Source organism: Crocodylus siamensis, chromosome 3, assembly GCF_052110815.1.
Source record: "Crocodylus siamensis isolate JL-2025a chromosome 3, ASM5211081v1, whole genome shotgun sequence".
NCBI lineage: Eukaryota > Metazoa > Chordata > Crocodylia > Crocodylidae > Crocodylus > Crocodylus siamensis.
The window spans coordinates 127,697,547-127,718,384 of NC_143397.1; the positions used below are offsets into that span (position 1 = coordinate 127,697,547).

The 20,838-nt window shown below is 41.8% G+C and overlaps 1 protein-coding gene across 1 annotated transcript in view; it reads right to left on the reverse strand.

The window, feature by feature from the left end:
- Window positions 1-20,838, reverse strand: part of ADAMTS16 (ADAM metallopeptidase with thrombospondin type 1 motif 16) — a 185,039-nt gene that overhangs the window by 65,789 nt on the left and 98,412 nt on the right. The window contains exons 12-17 of the mRNA XM_090039162.1: window positions 19,251-19,399; window positions 12,474-12,646; window positions 10,376-10,506; window positions 9,041-9,164; window positions 8,242-8,486; window positions 3,158-3,296 (exon numbers count right to left, since the gene is read on the reverse strand). Of these exons, the coding sequence (XP_089895288.1) occupies window positions 3,158-3,296; window positions 8,242-8,486; window positions 9,041-9,164; window positions 10,376-10,506; window positions 12,474-12,646; window positions 19,251-19,399 (961 nt within the window). The remainder of the gene's footprint in view (window positions 1-3,157; window positions 3,297-8,241; window positions 8,487-9,040; window positions 9,165-10,375; window positions 10,507-12,473; window positions 12,647-19,250; window positions 19,400-20,838) is intronic.

Genomic DNA, 20,838 nt, shown 5'->3' on the forward strand with positions numbered 1-20,838 from the left:
AAGAGGGAGGCAAGTCAGAGTTAGAACTGGAGAGCAGCTTCCTCCTATTAACTCCCTGGGGCTCCAGCCCTGAGTGGAGAGGAGGAAGCAGCAGGGAGGTATGAAAACAGGAGGTTTCCTAGCTGCAAAAGTGATCAGGCAGCTTGCAAAAGCAACAGGCATGTGAAAGGTGGGGGGAAGAAAGAGGAGGAGCAGAGTCAACCATGATGATCTGTGGCACAGACGATACCTAAAGGAACAGGCATACTCAGTTTAACATAAGCACAATTGGACTGATTATAGCATTAGTTAATACCAAAAGTATCTTTTACACTGTAGGGGGACAGTGCAACCAGGCGCCCTTCCTTTCCATGTCTGCTACACTGCTTTGGTTGCCTATGGTATATTACCAAGCTTTGAGTATGAGGAAAAGTCTCCAGAAGATGAAAACCAAGTATATGCATTACCAGGTAGAAAGATTTCCAAAGTGATCAGAGATATACTGTCCCACATCCAAGAGAACATAACAAACATAGTTATAGCAAACCTAGATTTAGGAAAAGTATATAACAAAGTGGATCATGATTTCATATTCAAACTTCTAGGAAAAATGGGGCTCCCCAAGAAATGTACATCTTGGATAAGGTTATTCTTAGGGACCTACCGAAATCACGACTGCACGATTTTTATAGAAACCGTGATATTGGGAGGGCTCCACAAAAAAGTGCGGGCTCCATGCTTTTGGCCAGCTTACTGCACAGAAAACTTACCAACAAGCAGAGAAGCCCTGCAGTCTTGTAGCACTGTTGGGGAAGGCAGAGTGGGGAGGGCAAGGGACAGGGGGGCTGAAGGGGTCAGGAAGGAGGCAGGGAGGGCAAGGCTTCTTGCAGCAGTGAGCAGGACAAGCAGTCCCACCCCAGGGCCACAGACCACATACAGAGCATTCACCATGGTGAACCTGCAGCACATCATTCAATAAAACCCATCACAGGACAAAGAGGCTGTCACCACCTTTGGAGGGAAGAAAGGGGAAGAGGACGGCAAGTCAGGCACGACCTGCAAATTGCCAACCTTTCATAACTTTACTGGGTTCACCATAACGAACACTTTTTATGTGGCCTGTGGCTCCAAGGCAGGGCTGCTCATCCTGCTCACTGCTGCAAGCAGCCAAGCCCCCCCCCCAAATGCTTCAAGACTACAGGGCTTCTCTCCTTGATGGTAAGTTTGGGGGGGTGGGGGGAGCAGTTTGCAGCGAGCCACCACTTAGAGATGGTCCAAAACCATGGCTTAATTACCCTGATTAAGACCAGGGAAGCCATTAATCCACACTTAATAATGCATGGATTAGTGGTTTCTCTGGGCTTAATCAGGGTAATTAAACTGTGATTCTGGGCTGTCTGGTAATCTGCAGGGAGCAGCAGGACTGCCAGGGCCCCTCAGCCAGAGGCGTGTGGGGGGTCACACAATATTCAGCCAACAAAAATGGTGGCTGGGCCCAAGATCTGCCTGTGATATTGGCCTGTCACCTTCTGAAATTGAACATACCCCTCGTTATTGTATAGCAGGGGTGGGCAATTATTTGCACCCAAGGGCAACATAGGGAGTATTCATGAGCTGTCATGGGCTGGGTTAGCACCCCCTCCTCAAGCAACAACTCACCAAAGCTCTCTATGGGACTGTGGGTGAGTGGGGAGCAGTGTTCAAGCATGGGGAGGTGAGGCTGGGATCATATGGCCCTTTCTTCTAGGGTGCAGGTTATATGTGGAGAGGGGTGTGTATGGGGAAGGGTGGGGGAGCATGTGCATGTGTCTGTGGAGCAGGGGGGCTGCCCGGGCACTAGGTCCTGGGAGCCTGCTGTGGGTGAGGGAAGGGGGGCAAGGGCACACGCAGCAGAGCTCACCCGGGCAGCGTTGTCCACGCTGCCCCACATGTGAAGTGCTGTGGGGGACTGATCCCTACCTGCTGCACTGGGGCAGCCCACGCCATGCTCCCACTGGTGCCCACAACCAGTACTCTGCTTTCCCTCCTTCTCCTGCTCCTGCCACACTGTGCCATACCACTCCTGGTGGGCACATGGGGCTCTGACTCCAGCTCCCAGGAAGGTGGATAGGAGCTCAAACTGGAGCCCTGTCCACTGGGGTAGAAGCTGCCTTGATGAAACTGCTCACCTGGAGTGGTGCAGCATAGCAGGGGAAGGATCAGGATGAGGAGCCACTGCTGGAGGTGGGGGGCACAGAGCAGCATCCAACTACAGCTATACCAGGAACTGCATTCTGGAAGCTGAATGCACTGGCCAGGGCCAGGCTGTGGGTGCCAGCAGGAGCCCAGCACAGGCTGCCTGGGCACGAGTGGGAGGGGCATGGCCCCATGTGGAGTGCCATGGGGACAGCTGCAGGCCAGATCCTGTCACCTGTCTGTTGTACATAAAAGCAGAGAGTCAAATCCAAATTAATGGACATCTAAGCAGGGCCCTTAAAATCCATACAGGAGAGAGAGGCAAGGGTGCTCCCTGTCACCACTACTATTTGCATGCAGCATGGAACTGTTAGTGCAAAGAGTAAGAATAGACAAGGTCATAAGCAGAGTAAAGATACCAGGAGGGGGGAGACATAAAATGCATATTATATGTTAAAATGCATATTTTATATAGCTCTTGAATTTCTCCTTCTCTGAAAGCTTAAAATAATGGTATCTGGGAAGTAAAATACTAATGCAAGTAAGTCCTTTAGACACGTGGTATAAGCTGATCTAAACAAAAACATCTTCTGATAAAATTAAAATATCCAGGGCTGTAAAAAACAGACCAACTTGAATGACGGATAAAACTTAACAAAATTTCTTACAGACATAATTTATACTAAAGAAAACTCCAAGATACAATTTTGGAAAGTTTGTTCCAAATCAAATATAATTTTTCTTTTTGTAAGTTATGCCAGCCAACCCAGGCTTCTTGTACTGTTTGATCAAGTTACTTAATGACCTCCTTATTTTTGGAAAAGAAATGAAAAATTTAATTTTTTCCACCTCTGTGCTTAGCTCAATTTATAAATCAAATGCTGAAGCTGAATTTCTAACCTCATAAATTACCCTTTATTTAGAAGCTGTCCAGCATTTAATAGGAAAGGGTCACAGCCTGTGCAATTAATTGTAAATATGATTTTATTTGGGAATACATTACCTTCACCACATGACACTGAGCACTCAGAACGGATGATGGCCCACGTATAATTAGATTTTGGAGCAACCTTTTTTTCACTCTCCAATTTAGGAATAGCATATTCCCAGATAATTCCTGGGTTTCTTCCTTGGAAGAGAAGCTGGAAAAAAGAAAGAAACCCAATAGTGAATATGTCATTTTCTCCAAGTCCTTTTGTACTCTGCATTCTTGAACTGTTTGAGTCACACGTAAGGCTACAAAATTTTGTCACAACAATCACATAGGTCAAGAAAACTTCAAATATGAAGATGCTCTATGACTTATGGTGCACTCTACCACTCAGCCAGAAGATAATACATAGACTCAGGAGAGATGAGGCTCAGCCAAGGAAGTTGACCTATAGCAGCATCTCCAAAACAGGGCTCTACTTACCTCAAATGGGTCACAGCATTTGCACGTGAGGTTTACATCCCATTTGAAATTCAACTGAAAAGTAAAATTTGTAACTGGAAGTGGGTTCGTGTGCTTAGAAGTGAGATTGCCAACAGCCTACCCCTGCCCTATAAGAAGGGATAAGGGAAGTAACCCTCCAACTGACAGAACTAAATAAGTTTAATATTCAGTCGTTGTGAGTGAGCAGCTGGCCTGGCTAGCAACCTTCCTGTGAATATTGGTTTTGCTTGTTTTTTAAACTTTTCTCCTGCACCACTGCCATGGAATTTGCTGACAATAACTCTGCCAAACTCATGGATTTAGTCATGGTTGATGCATGAGCTTCACTAAATGTTTTTCATTACTGTCAGTGATTCTGCAGCTCACAAGATTCAGTGTGAGATTCTTTATAGTGGGGACCTGCAAAGTCAACTTCATGCCAAGTATCATGAAGCACAATAAAACTAACATGGAGGAAATCAGCTCTTATATGAGAGTACACAATTCATCCTTCTCATTAGAATATCCTAGAGGCAAATGAAGACCATTAGACACGATTTTTTTTTAAATGGGTATCTACAGTTTGGCTTCCAAGCCCACATTTAGGCATGTGACTAAACTGGCTGATTTTCAGAGCTATTTGCTTAGTAGCTGTGCTGAATTTAGTGGAACTTTTTGAGACTTTAATACTTTGGGAAATTTATGCCCCTCAATATGGATTTAAGATCACTTTAGATCTTTACCCCAGAATCCGTTGAATGATCAGCTACTGGCTGCATTTGCTAACATCAGACATGATGTACTGAAGGTATTCTCTAATATATCATTGCTGGTATTTTTAATTTCACAACAAGCCTGAACTAAGCAATATCTAAAAGCTTAAAATCCCTGTACAGAAAAATCAAAAAATTGGCACAGGATTAGAACTGGAAATTATCCCATATTGGAAGTTAATAAGGAAGGACAGAGTTGCTGGCTATTCTGTGTTATGGGAGGTAAGCACTGTTCCCTTCCCCCCACCCCCAAAGGATCTTTTTATGCAAGGCCCATTAGACAACCAGCAGAATCATACAGTTAAGGTCAGCTAGTTTCAGAGAGTTGGTGTTGCCAAACATTTATATGAGAGAGCATAAATTGTAAACACCACATGAAGCTCCATTTCTGTGAACCAAGTAAAAATGGTGATAAGTCATGCTTTCATTACAGTAGTTGATATATTCCCTTATGGGGTAACTGGCAGATAATTCTTAATTTGACACTGGTTACATAGTAGGGGTTCAGCAGTGAATATAGCTAGACAAATGCATGAAGGATTTAGTAACCAGGGTCCTCTCTGTCATTAACAGATTTAGCCTTACAGCAGCCCTTGAAAACTGGGATGGGGAACTGAAATGCAGAGAAATTAATAGCAAAATCTCATTTGATTAGATAGCTGCCTAAACAAGAGTTAATACAGGTAAAATACATAAAAAGACCAGAAGCAGGGACTGAACCAAGGTCTCCTCCTCCAGTCAGACTGTTCTACAGACTGGTGTTTAAGGCATTCTGGGAAACAGAATACATGAATTTGGATCTCCTCAGGCTGACAAGGGCCTTGTGCCCAGGTCTCCCAATTCTTGGGTGAGTGTTATACTCACTCGTCATACACAGAAAGGTGTGCACTGTCACCACCAGCCTACCTGCAGAAATAGGAATAGGTGCTCTAGATCAGAAGTGATCAGAAGCACTGAATGTGCAGCCTCAGTCAGGTACCTGATCTCCGGAGGATGGGGCTTTCACACAAAACCCTGGGCTTATAGATTCCTACTGGCTACCTCAGCTCCACCAGGCTGTCCAAATTTCCCCTTGCTGATGTCTACCTCTCTCTATTGTGCACATATGGTGCCTAACCCTGTCCATCTGGATTGCAAATTCATTCCATCGATCTCCATATTCCAAACCTAGCAGTTTGCCTATGGGTCCACTTAGGTGCATGACATTGAGATCATTCCTAAGCTTTTAGTCCAATGAGGATGAGTATCCATTGGGTATGATATCCAAGTGGACTCAACAGTGTACTGGATTTGGAGTATACCTGCAAACCAAGATGGGCAGGGCAGGCTCAGGCTAAGGTTCAGCCTGGCCAGAAACACCATTGGTACTATGTGACAGACAAACCATAAAGTCTCTCCACTGGCTGTGCTGGAATCCTTGGCACCCAGGCCTGATCCAAGTTGATTGTCTGCCTCAGGTATGGTACCTAAGCTATTCCAAAGCTTAAATATAGGTGTCTGTCTATAAGACCAAACTGGACTTTCCTTAAGTGGACATCCCCAAGTCACACAGGAAGCCTAGGGCAGATACAGGAACTCCAAGATCAGGTCCCAAGTCAAGGTCCAGCAAATGACCTAGAGAATCACCTTATGCTCCCTGCAGTCTCCAAAAATATACTACTGGCAGAGACAGTATGCTAAGTTCAATGGGTCACTGATTTGTTGTATTATGGCAGGTCTTACACTGCATCCTTAAGTAGTCAAAGCAGCAAAGGTGAATTGATGATTCCTGCAGAAGCAAAGGCAACTGCCCTTGACACTGTTCTGGGTTACTTTCCTGTGAAAACTATTAAGGACATAGGTGAGGGATGAAGCAGTGTTTTGTGCACAGATACATAAAGGGCCTGAAGATCAAGTTTGGGAAAGGTAGTAACTACAGTAAGCTTCAGTACACTTGACAGTAGCAAAGCAAATAAAAGGAGGAGGAGAAGGGGAAGCTCCTGTTTTTCCTGACTTGGAACTAATTTATACAATATACACAGTGAGAGTCAGAGGATGTGTCTACACATTCATTAATGTGCTTTAGGTCATGCACATTAAATTTAGTACCTTCAGGTATTTTTACACATGTTCCTGATGTGGCACCAGGCACTTTTAATTACTGAGCCTAACTGAAACCACCCAGTGCCATGTCAGGAACACACATACATCAGCAGTGCAGCACGCCTCTGTGCTGAGAAAATGGTGGCCGTGCACTATGAACTAAAGCACAGAGCACATTTTCTCAGCACAGAGATGTGTTGCACTGCTGATGTATGTGACATTCAAGGCTGCCAGAACACATCAATTTATGTGCTCCAGCAGACTTAATTAATCAAATCTGCTCTGATGGGCTGAATTTCTGGCACATCAAAACAGGCTTCCCACATGTGTTTAAGTGCCCTCCATTGTGAAATACTAGGAAAAGGCACATTAGCTTATTTTAATGCACATTAGCTAAGGAGCATGTTTTTTTGTAACACTTTAATGCACATTAAAATAGGCTAATGCACATTAAATTGCATGTGTAGATATGCCCAGTTTCAAGCAAAGATCACATCATAATTTTGGCCCTTCTGTATTTAGCAGTCTTCACAACCTTGTTTGCAGCTGTGTGGTCTAGAAATTTTGAGATGGTATTTCACAGACCTGCAACAGCTGGCTTGAGGAAATTGTAAGGGATCTCTCAGCACAGATATCCCTGTGGTGCACAACAGTCTTGGAATTCTGGTACCAATATTGCAATTTTGAAACACATTTATGCATGTTTGGAGGATATAGTGTTTATCTCCATAATACAGAAGTTTGCCTTATCTTCCCATTTATGGAAATTGATTTTTTTTTTCACATATGGTAGACATGCTCAAATCTGAACATCTCTACATTTACAACAGGAATCAAATGCTTTTCCCAGTTACCAAATCAAACACACAAGCAAGGCTATAGTAGTGTTCCTTGACTTCTGATCCTGTTTACAAGGCAGTTATGGACTGACAAAGAATGACTTTGATGAAGAAGGCTAATTTTTTTGTTTTTTTCTGAAGAGCTTGGTCTGATATTAGTCCAACAGTCTGACCAAACATAAAATGCAATCCCTGGGGGAAGGACAGCTATTATCTAGTAGAAACTGACTACTAACTTAGCATGCTGGCACTCTTGTTTGGTGTTGAAAAGACAACAGTCAAGAAGGCCATGGTGCAAGTGTCAGGCTTTGGCATCCCAATGGAATGAATCATTATTTTTAACAACAGCCCCAATTGCAATGGAACTATTGATAGAAAACACTTATCCATTTTTCTGCCTGTAATGAAATGACAATGAGTCTAAGTATCACAAAGGCTATCATTCCATTATGATGTAATCTCTGCATTTTAGATGCATTCTTAAGCCACATGAACAAAGTAATACATGAAAAACCATTGTCACAATGTCCACAGGGAAGCAGAACAGGGATTATCACACATCACACACACAGATGTACATTACGATTAGCCTTTGCTTACACAGCTCATTTAATCTCCATCACTCCCAAGAGGATACTAACACATGGTTTTTATTCAACAATGTCAGTTAACAGCATACAAAGGTGAAGCTTTTGACTGGTATTTTAATTTAAAATTAGTTCAAGGTACAGTAGTCAAATTTGTACTTCTACTGTAATACCTCCATGGTAACACACACATGCAAATCAAAACATCTTCTCTCAGAAAATCCTATTCTAATTTTTCACCCTTCTCAAATTATGCTAAGGAAATGTATTAATAGCATTTATCATTTACACAAATGGAAAAGAGAGAAGAACAACGTACAGGATATAATAGTTCTCTTTAGGCTTACAGATATTCACCCTAAAAACTCTTCAGAAAAAAACCCCAAACATACCTCTATTATTACCGTTTCATTCGTAGGTCCTGCAGCAGTTAAGGTCTCTGGTTGATTATATGGTCTCCGGTAGTCAAATACCGTGCCCGAAAACTTGTATCGGCCAGGCCAGTCCACAGTCCAGTAGCCATTAAGATAGTATTTTTTATATGGATTACGAACAGAAATATAGGAAGTAGAGACATTCATTTCATGAACACGAATACTCTGAGCTCCTGCAGGAATAGTGACTACTATGTAATAGTCTAGATAAAAGGTAAGAGAAAGAGAAAATAAGAACATCACCTTCACCTAAGCACACTTATGCATGTTTCACTGTGCCACAATTTAATCAAGATCGAAGGGCCTATTCATGGGTAGTCAAGTTAGTTAAATGCCTACTTATCTGGAAGACTAGGGTGTTAGCAAACCAGTAAAAGGATAGGAGAATAAGGAGGAATACCATCACACATGCTGTAGAGCGCATCCAAAATTGTTAGATCAGAAAGACATTTGATTTGCAAGGGAACCCTTTATTTTTGCAAAACAAATTTTAAAAAGTAATTGGACCAAAATGGATATAGTTTTCACACAATTCTTAAAATACTTAAAACAATTATTAGTAGAATAAATGATCTATACACCCCACTGACAAAAAACCCAAAATGAAGGCAGCCACTAATAAAATAGAAAACTAAATAAGAAATATAGTGCAATAGTGAATAATATTCTTGTTCTCTCAGTGATTTTAGACTTCCAATGGTCCCTCTGTAGTAGGGCTTACTTAATATGAAGTGCTATTAATCTTCACAATACTCACCATTTGAATAGTGCTGTTTGATGTACTGTCCCCTATAAATTTTGCAACTTGAGTTGTTTCCTTTGCATACCCCACAAGCATCTTTTACAGCATTAGAACCCAGGACATTATCACATCCAACTGCCTGAAAAATAAGGTACATTCAATTATGCAAAAGTCTGAACAACACAAAATCAGTGATCATTCTTCAAAAAGTGTACAGGGAAAAGTAAAGTATGAACTCTTCAATGCACTGTATAGAACATCCTGTCTTATCTTTGAAGGAATTCATATCTATAACGGTAAGCACTAAGATTCAATGAAGATTGCTTAAAACATATCAGCTTCACCTAAAACTTAAATAAAGTTGCATCCCCCTCCAGAAGTGTTATGAGTCTCACAACCAGCCTGATCTTGAACATCTCCTTCAGGTGAAAATAATCTTTTCCTTCCTCTGGTAGGAGGGAGGTGCTCAGTAGCTCAAAGGATCGGGTCAATATGCATATAGCATTCCACTGCTGCATGCAGGATTTATGGCCAATGTAAAAACAGCACCTTTCTTTCATTGCACTTCTGTCTGAGGATGAAGGCCTGCAGAGCATGTCTAGAGGTTCCTTAATTACATCTGAATGTTCTTTTGACCAAATATGAATATGGTCAAAAAAATCCATAAAATAAAAAAAATCATCATCATAAAATCAGACATGCTACTAACATCTAGTAACCTATAATAAAACCAATATATTTTCAAAGGGTTTTCTCCTTTTAGCACCTGGGGATTAGTAAAGGCACTATCAATATTAATGAATAGATGGTGCATGTCTTAGCCACTTTTGACCACTTGGTCACAAACACAGGGCACCTATATACATGCAGAGAGGCTGCTCTGATCTGTCATATTTACAATGTGTTGGACCAGACTCAATCATGTCTGCTGGAGCATGGTGGTTACTGCACTCAAGCAGCCTACAACATCACATGTATCAGCATCCCTGCACTGAAAAATGGCAGTGGGGGCTCTTTAACTAAAGGTCATTTGATGAGCTTTAGTTAAAGCACCCCTGCCACCATTTTTCAGTGCAGGGGTGCTGATACACATGATGTTCCAGGTGTTTTAATTAGAGTGGCTAATTAAAGTGCTCCCCCCCATCCCACCCCCTGCCCCCAGGAGCATGTCTATAGTTCCAAAGTGAATGGGAATACATTCTCATCAATGTGACCAAAGGTTGCACAATCTCTCCCTACATAAAGGATGACTGAGAATTATCACTGTCATTTACTTTGTTCTATTAGTAATCTAAGAACACCAATATCTTAGTTATCTGCAAAACAGAAGTACCTTTGTTTCATTATTACCTCACAAGTCCCATCTATACACACATTAGGGCTATCCTCTGAACATGGTGTCCCATCTTTTACTTTGTTTGATAGAGAAAAGAAGAAATCGTACCCTTCAGCAATACAGTAGAGTTTACACAAATCTTGATCTAAAATTCAAAAACAAAACAAACTACACATTACAAGGATAATTGTTTTATTTTTCTTTATGACCACTGCTGTTTAGAAACAATATATATAAAAATAGAGATAAACAGTCAAGAGTTTTAAGCATGCCATATAGCTAACAAAAGCCATGTTTTTGGAAATAAAAGGAAAAAAATGCTCCGTTATTTTATTTTATTTACCATCAGTTTTAAAATTAAGTAACTGATGGAATTGCCATTCATTACATTTGTAAAATCACTGAACTATATTTTGGACAAGGACCAAGGATGGTACTTTTATATGGTAGAAATAGGGCTTGTTTTAAGCAATACTTAATTTTGATTGGATGTTCATTGGAACGACGAAGCAAAGTCATGAAAACGTTTGTCACGGACTGTGATATGTCACAGCACAGCTGACTGAGCTCCATGGTTGATGTCTGCTTCCAGCAGGCTCTCAGCTTCATATGTGCTGATAAATATACTTCAATTGCTTACTGCATTAACAGAATACTGATTGTAATTGTACCCTCCTTCCTATTTGTTCTTTTAAATTTAAGTGTTGAACTGGCATTACTATATTGCTGAAAGACTATCTTACTGGTATAGAGCTTCCCTAACGGATTACATTAATTACTTTATTAATAAAAATCCTTGATGTCTAAACAATTTTATTTTCTTTTAGAATCAGGAACAGTTTAGTTTAAAATCACTCCATATCACAAGATCCTTTTTGCTCTCTTTCCTCTAAAAGAACACAAAATGCGTTCTCTCATGTCACTAAAAATAATTTCCCACTTCCTAAAATCTATGGCTAGGGACAGAAATTACACATAAACCACTGTAAGTGATTGGGAACTGGTTCAAATCTGTAAACACAACAGAAGTTCAGTATACGCAAGCCACTTTTGAAATGGTTGATTAATATTTTAAGGTAAACCTGGATGGATGTAGTATTAGACTTAACTGATTTAGCTTAAATCTCTTTATTGAACTTCTGTCCCAGATCCCCTCCAGAGTGCAGTTAACTTTCAACCCCCAGCATCCCAGGATGGTTTGCAACCCCCTCATAAACCTGCCCTTGCAGGGTGGCTGACCTAGCCTTGGCCCAAGCTGTTAGCTCTAACAGAACAGGGAGGCGTGTTCTAGATACTCCCCACTTCTGGCCTTAGTCGCTGCAGGCATTTCCAGAATCAAAAGTCAATGTTTGGTCACCTGCTTATTGGTTCAATCTATGCAGTTTAGACTAACTTGCAAAGATTGAATTGATTCAGCCTTGGGCTTTTTGACTGTCTGTAATTAGCTTATGACACAATCTAATAAGACAGCGGGGACAGAACACAGTGATAAGCATGACATCTCTGATTCAACTATGTTGTTTTACTGAGTACACAATAAGATGGGGAAGTGTGTTAATGAAGGGACAAGATATCAGGTACAGTCTGAAGGAACAAGACATTTAATGCATGGAAAGTTACTGTCTTTTGATAATTGAAGGTTGAACTTGCTGGCTACTCAATACTCATTATAAACAGAATTTTCATATTAATATGTCTGAATGATCTCATTTCAATATCAGCACACAGCAAATACAACATCTGTCAGTGTCGTTTATGTTGCAGAAACTTGACACAGAGCAAAGTTTAATTCAGTTTACAGATACAATGCAGAAGTAAGGACTGAAGTATGCCAGCAAACTGATACAACTATGATTGTGTTGAAGCCATTAACTTATCGAAAAATTACACTTCATTTTGGTACACTCAAAATTTGACCCTACTTTTATACATGGAAATGCATTCCTGCTTTTCTTGTAAAGCATATTATCTGTACAAATGGTGAAGAATTCTCGACTAAATTTTCTACGGTAGTACTATCTTGCCATACATGAAAAACAGAGACAGAGCCAGAGAGAAAGTAAAAAAGACTCAGTTTCGATCTGTGTGAAATAAAGCATGTATGAGATTTACCTCCCACTTGAGTATAAGGTTTCCATTTGTAGTACCATCCCCTAAATTGCTTGCTATTAAATTCAGCACACTGGATGGCTCTGAAGTCAACGCTGTTTTTAGGGCAGTTCTGACTGTTGCAAATCTTCAACACACGAGTCGAGCCCTCACAGAACTTTCCTCCATGGGATGGCCTGAAACATTAATACAAATAATAATACCACAGAAAGCATCCATTAACAGTTTAGATTAATATTATGCTTCCATTTTCAATATTATACTACTTTTAAGTATAAAACTTTTTTTGGCAAAAAACCAAAAAACTGCTTATTAACAAATGTATTTGTGTTTTCTATATGCATATCCTCTTCAAAGCTATTCTAGGTGGCTGTAATATGTTGTTTTGCTGTTGTTTATTTGGTTTGGTTTTTACTGAAAGTTAAGTGTCTGCCAAAGACTGGACTACACATATAAGTTTGAACCTAGACACATGTTGGAGCACTAAATTGTGCCAACTGTTCATATTCATTGCAGGTGTCTTTTCAGAAGGATGATCAAAATAACAAATGCTCAGTGTAGAGGCCAGCTCATACTCCTTGAATGACTATAATAAACTTTAAGTGCATGTTAAATCTAAGTACTTTCTATGGCCCTTGATGCACTTTCGTATGGATTGCATGTTATTCTCACAGGTGCATTCCCCAAGGGCAGTTGTATGTAATTGCAGATCTGTGAGATTATACATAACTTAAATTCTACATATATTATCTCCTACTGAGTGCCATTTACAACTAACTCAAGAGGCTTTCTCCAGCTACAAGACAAATTGTAGTATGCACTGATTGAATTAAAGCAGGTGTGGAATATCTGAATATCTAAAAATCTGTATAAAAATGTAACAGGAGTTTGTGCAAAATAAATATATCATAAAAGTTTGATGGGGAAGGGGAGAAAAGGAGCATCTCTCTAATAAAAGTTGTTGCAACCCCCCATTATACACGAGAGCTTAAAAACATCTTGCATAACAGAACAGCAATCTTAAAATTTACATATTTAAATTGTGTTAGTGAATTAATGCTCATGAAAGTAAAAGAGGGCCTGCATCACAAGGGCTGAGTTGCATATATTTTGCATCAGGAGACTCTCCTAAAGTAACATTGGGATTCTGAAAACCCAAGTTCTGCTCTAGGTTATGGAGTGAAATGTGCTATAGTATTTACAGATATTAATTTATCTTTGTGTATCAATCTACTAAACATGGTTTGCAATAAAAGTCAGATAAATTAGAAGGGATTGGAGTGTTGTTGTATGATAGTCCAGGAAACATGAGGCAAGAGGTTTTTGTGATATCTTTTACTGGACTAACTGGAGTTGGGAGAGAAGTTTTACAAGCTTGCAGACACCTGAGGAAGGGCAGTGCATGCCCAAAAGCTTATCAAACTTCTCTCTCAACTATACAGTTGGTCCAGTAAAAGATATCACAAAAACCCCTTGCCGCATATAAATGAAATAAAAAGACAGATTAAAATAGTAAAATAAAATACTATACAATAGAAGAAACATCAGACAATGGCCCACAACTTAGCCCTGCCTACTGAAGACCTGCCCAAATACAATGTTTTCAGAAGCTATCCAGGCCCAGAGGTTCCTAGAAATGTGACAAAAGCATATTTTACCAATCTGATGGGAAACCTGGGACAGGTTTTTTTAATGGACTGTCCCAGAAAGACCAGGAGATATGTCACCTTAAGCACTGCAGTAGTCTGTCCTTGAGGGTATGAAAGCCTGGATGATGGTAATCAAACCCAAATCTGAAAGAAAGGATCACAGTCTTCTAACCAAATGGAGTTGGTGAAAGGTGCTCATAGTCATCACTGCAGCCTGGAAATCCAAGTGGAGAAAAGGAACAAGGAAGATGACAAGGATGTGAACCTGAGTGATAAGGGAAGCTAAGCCCCAACAAATGATAGTTGCCCCATCCTTATCACTTCCAAGCTGTGATGTGTGCCAACTACCACAGGTGTCTGGATTCAGTTTAACTGGTTCATGAACATCCAATCCCCAACTGCAGCCAGGCACTGGTAAGGACAGAGACTACAGCAGGCCTGGGCAGGAGGAAAAGGAGAGAGAGCGAGCTGTGTGTCATCACAATCTTACCCAGTGGCTTCAGATATCCACTGGACAGGAGGAGCAACAAAATGGAGAACCCCACAGAACAGGTCCCAAAGGGAGGATTAGCAATTACCCATCACCGTGCTCTGGGACTTCCAGAGGGAAACTAATTCAGTCCCATGAATACCCACAGGGTCATGTAAATGTGTCAACTGTATCAAAGGCTGGTGAAAGATCTAGCAAAGTCAACAGGGTACAGCTTTTCCTCACAACCCCTAACTGAAGATCAAACAATGCCGCACGTCATCTCTGTACTACATTCAGGACAGCCAGAATGATGTGGGACCAGGAATCCAGTAGTGTCAGATGCACCTGTAGTTGTCAGGCAAGCATGCATTCAATGACCTTCACCAAAAAGGGGAGACTGGAGGAGTGATAGTTGGTTGGGAGTCAGCATCAAGACATGTTTGTTTGTTTTTTTAAGTAAGGTCTGGAAATCACATATTTATGAACACCCAAAGGGAAGCACTGACAAGCACCACCAGAAGTGGTCCTGATCTCTCCCAGCTAGCTTTTATAAACATGGGTCCCGTTCAAACAGCTACCCTATTCCTGCCCCATGAACAGGTGACAACAATTAAAATTGATCCACATATACCAGACGAGACTGAACTTCCCAAACCCCAAACTGACTCTGCAGCTAAACTGGTGGTCCCCGAGGTGGGCTAGATACAAGCAGCTTTGTTTGCAAAGCGAGTGGCAAACTTGCCACAGCAGACTGTAGATGACTTGCTTTCTGGGCAGAGACAACCTGGTTTAACTAGGACATTAACCACCCAGAACCATTCTGCTGTATGGCACTTTGCAGACGTAAATGCAGTGAAGAAAAACTTCTTCACTACCACCATTGACACAACATAGTCTTTCAGAAATGAACTCTCCTGCAATTGGTCAGCTTCAACATGGATTGAAAGCTACCTGAGCTCTAACCACCTACCCCCTCACTTCAGACAGCTCAGAGCCCTGCACAACAGAGGAGTCTGTGCCATAGAAGAAACGGGAATGGCCACTTTAAATTAATGTCATCATATCTTCTGTTAGTGTCGAAACATTACTACTAGCTCTCATTAACCTGCTCTCTTCCACTTATGTTCCTCCAGCAGCCTGTTCCTTTCTCCTAGCTTTCCTCCTCCTGTGTTCCTTCTACTCCTTCCTTTTTTGCCTTCATTTCAGTAAGTTTACTTCCTTCTTTGTCTCCACACTGCCTGAGCACCAGCAGGAGAAGTTTAATAATCATAAATGTCCCCCTCAATGGAGATTACTAGGGTTTTGCAAAGCTTTGGTCCCTGATTCAATATAGCAAAAATTCAGCCTCATTTGGTGGCTGAATCTCCAAATCTGAATCGAATTAAAGGACTCTTTCATCTCCCCAAATACAATCAGAACCCTCTGAATCAATTCAGAGAGATTCGGCAATTCAGACATAGACACAGCTTTAAAGGTTTTTTCTACATACCTCTAGGTAGCAGGGGGTTCATCAATGCTGCAATGCTGGGGCGCACAGAGCATCCCACAGGAGCTCCCCAGTGTGCCTGGCAGCAGACTGAGAAGTGGGTCAGAAGCACTTCAGTCCACTTCTGCATCTGCTGGGGACTGTGCTGGGGGGTTCCCCCATCCCCTCGCCCAGCTCAGTGACTGATGCCTCAGATGCAGAAGCAGACTGAAAGTACTTCCGGTCCACTTCTGAGTTCACCACTGAGCATGTGGGGCATCCTGTGGGGAGCTCCAACCACCCCAGCATCATAGCGTTCATGAGCTGCACTGGTGCCTCAAGGTATGTAGAAAAAACATTTAAAGCTGTGTGTATGTCCGAATCACTGATTCTCCGAATCAGCATTGAATCTTCAGACTGGGTTTCAACTGAATCGAATCAAGGATAGTAATCCGAAGCAACAAATCAAATCACTGTCCCCAATTCAGTCTGAATCAAATAGGACCCACTTCACACACCCCTAGAGATCACATCCAGGATTTGATGATGCAAATAAAGGGCTACCAGTAAGGATATGCCTGATCTCCTCACGATTGCAGAGGTCCATAGGAAAGACAGAGGGCCTAGGTGTGGGACAGGAGGCTGGCCCAACCTGCACCCATCTTAAGAGGCTGGGCCGGCTGGTTTCACGGCAATGAAACTGGAGTTTTTCTGGGGGCAGGTCTGGGCAAAATGTTCCACTTCTCCATAGTAGGCAAAGACCCCCAGAATAGAAGTGCACCCTTTCTTCAGGCGAGTCTTCTGCTAGTTGCCTCAACCTGCCCGGGTGGCACAGATAGCAATATAGATTTTTTTCTAGATTCCAGGGCAGTGCTGCAGACTGGGGTGAGTCCCACTTCTCTTGCTGACAGTCAGTCAGGCAAACTTCAGTCTCTGAACTAAGATTGATGTGTTGCTGGAAGCTCAACCTGGGCTAATTCATCTTTGAATTAGCCCCACCACTGGCAAAAGTGGAAATGTTGTGCAGCCTCATTCTACTGTGCCCTCCAGCCAGGCACCTGCATTCTGTGGCATGGCTAGACACAGGACAGTGGCCTTCTTTCAAAGGCTGGAGGGCCCACTCTCCTGTGTGCACGTGAGTCGGGTCATTGAAGAACCTAGCTATCATCCCAATAAAGGCTTCAGATCTGATAACGGAGTGGCCTGGGGCCTCCAAAAGCAGGGTTGTCCAGGTCAGGAAGGCTGATTACCAGCCCCACTCTGGCTGTGTCTGAAACATATACTTGCGGATGCAGCCTGAAGGCTAGGTAGCATTGATTTATAAAGTAGACCCTTGTAGGTCCCCAAAACCTACAGGAGTCACCATAAAACAGCCATCCTAGTAGGTAGAGCTGGGAGTGGGACCAGGGATTACAAAAGTAGGAGTCAGGAGCCAAATACCAAGCCAGGGTCAACATCAGGGAATCAGAAGCCTAGTTACCAAATCCAGGGAACAATCCACATGGCAAAGACCAAAAGCAGAGCTAAACTGGGCTCAGGAGCCAGGAAACAGATCTGCAGGGAAATCCAAAGCCAAGAGCAGGTCAGGAACCAAGAAAGTCAGACATCCACTGGAACAGGGGCTGCTCGCAGACTGGAGAGCAGTAGGCTGTGCAGCAAGGCTCAGGTGCTGGAGGAACTGCTTAAAAGCATCCCCACAACCAATCAAAGGGAAGGGCCTGGAGTGTAGCTAGCCTTGATTAGTTGTAACGGGGTTCACTCCACTTAACAAGGGCTGTAGGGTAGAAACCTGACTGTGCTTTGCTGAGCTGCCCCAAGGTATAAGGCAAGAGCCTTTCAGTTTTAAACATGAATTCAGACAAGCTTAGTTTCTCTGTCAGTTTCTGCAACTCAGATCAAATGGAAGAACTTTCTTTTGACCTTCATTTAATCTAAATTCAGTTATGCCACAGCTAAAATTTATTTTTTCCATTGATTACCATACTGTCAGCAGGTCACTTACCCTGCTTCCTTACCTATGCCTGTCAGCTCTGGTTTAGGCTTTCAAACAGTTTTATTCCTCTCAGAAAGGCTTTGCAACCATAATAAAAAAAAAAAAATCAATCAAACCAGGATAAACAAAACAAAACAAAACAAACATCTGTTGTCTTCCTTCATACAATAAAAGGGGAGTTTTCTGGCTGTGTGCTTCACCCCCTCTAACACTCCCTTCATGATTTCTTGAGCCTCCTGGTAGCTGCAACTTCCTTAGCAGGTTTATCAGTTCCAGCCGCCCCAGCCAAGCAGACTATTACAGACTGACCAGCTGCAGCTGGGTTCCAGGCTCTTGAGAGCTGATCCTGTCCTTAAACATACCTAAACAGAACTTTCAGAAGTACACTTGAACCTTCACCAGTTTTGTTGTTTGTGATTAAACCAGGTGCCATTTTTTCAGCCATTTTTTCAGCAAAAAAAAAAAAATATTTGCAAAAAAAAGGCTGGAAATGCTTGCAAATTCAGGTCAAATTTGTTGAATAACTTGGTCTGAATAACTTGGTCTGAAACCAAAATGAAAAAAAAAAAAATAAATGCCCAAAGGAACAAGGTCAGCCGCCTGCTCAAGACAAAACATTTGGGCTGTCCTAGATGCCGTTCATAAAACAATTGGAAAAGACACCATGTTGTTAACTTCCAAACACTATATTTCTGTGGTTAAGCACTCTCAGCCTGCTTCAGAGTTTTGAATTTTGATCTTCTACCTCCCATTATATTGCCCTAACCACCAGGCTACAGGAAATCCTCAGGAAATCCCTAGCTATTTATTTCCAAATTTCCTTTACTGTCATTTAAAAGGCTTGAACTTTTTTCAATTTGCCAAAAATCTGGAAAAAATCCAATTTCAGGTTGACTTGACTAGTTCTAATTAACACAAATTCATTTACTTTAAATAATGAAGCCAGACATCTTCTCCTGTACTCCTTTCACAGACTTCCAAATCCCCATTGTATTAATTTATCTGACTTTGATTTGGTCAGGACTGTTTAATATACCAGAACAGAAACTTTTGTAGTAAAGGTTAATATTTGAGTTATGGCCTGTCAACATACCATAAAAACATTTAACAAAGACTACTCACAATTCTAAAAACATTACTAGAATCTATACGTGTTTTCTGCTCAATGTAATTAATAAATTAAGAATATGTATCTATTCACCTTGGATTAGTGCACTGTCGCTCTCTACGAGATATGCCTCCTCCACAGGTCCTAGAACAAGGTGACCAACTGGACCAGTCTGACCAATGCCCATGGGTTGGCTTGGGTCCTTCGTCACCATATTTGACACACTGTCCACCACGACACCACTACAACATTCAAGATTTGGGCATTAGGTTTGTTATGGTCACTGCTTGTAACTTCAATGCACAAACTATTTTTTATCAATTTAAAAAGGCTTACAAAGCTTCATACATACTAAAGACAACATGAAGTAAATTCTGCCCTGGATGATGTCCTTTGCATCTCCACTGAAGTTACTAAAGAAGACATACCAGGAACATGCCAGGGTATAATATGGTCTTTTATATAGATTTCATAAGATTTTTTAAGGATATTTATATCAGTAATACTTAATATTCTCATTTATTTTCCAAGCCTACAGATGATTTGAAGCACTGCAAAATATAACAAGAATCACAGAAATCTCATGTAGGGATCCGAAATACTGAGATAAAAATTTGAACACTTAACTTGTTCATAGTAAATTATTAGTTTTATTGTAAACACTTGATCATGAGGCATGAAAAATCCTGTTAGAAAAACTTTTTTGTGAAACTCCCCTAAAATAAGAACATATAATTTTTTTCAGTTCAGTACCTTGTACATACAGATCTATTTTTTCATGCTTTCATTCTACAACACCTAGGCTAGGGACAGACATTCAAAAGGCCAGAGCCTGAACTGATTCAATCTTTGCAGGTTAGTCTAAACTGCCTAGATTGAATCAGTTTGCAACTGCACAGATGTCCCCTCTGGACTGAGGAAATGCAGGCATATGCCTGAAGCGGCTCAGGCTAGAAGTCAGGGGGTGCTAGAGCAGCTCTCTCCTCCCTCCCACAATGCTGAGCTTGGAGGGGAGGGAGCTGTCATGTGGCCAGGCCCTTGCAGGAAGCTCTGATTAGGGAAGGGTTTAAACCCCTACTCTGGCCAGACCCCAGCCCTGGGCTAGCACTCTGAGGCAAAGAATGTGTGTGCAGTGCATGCATCTGTTGATTATACTGAGCTTTTCAATCTCTCTCTCCCTGGTTCTTCATACTGTCTGCAAACCTGACAGGTGAGGAAGCTAGCAGGGGGCTAATGACACAGCATTTATCAGCCCATCAACAAAACAAAAGCCTCTCTCATTAGTTCTAGTTCTTCTTAAACAGCTCTTTCCAAGGAAAAGAATGGAGGGATGTTACCAGTTGACCTGTTCATTATCTCCAAAAAGGCCTAAGTGGACACTATTCTGTCTGCCTGTCACAGTGAAATTGGAGACACACAAATGCACACACCTGTAGGCATTAGCTAGCATACCACATGCCTAGGGTCTGTAGGGCTGGGGTCCATTCTGTGGGAGATGGGAGGGAGGGATTGGGGAATCCCTGCTTGACCTGTGAGCAGCAAGCAGAGAGAGGGGTGGGGAGAGGCTGAAGCCAAGTAGAACTTGCTGTGCCTGCAGTCTCTGCTGGAGCTCTGGCTGGGGAGCAGAGGGGCACAGCCCAGGGCTGCAAAGCCCAGGGGATACTGGGGGACTCTGGTTTAA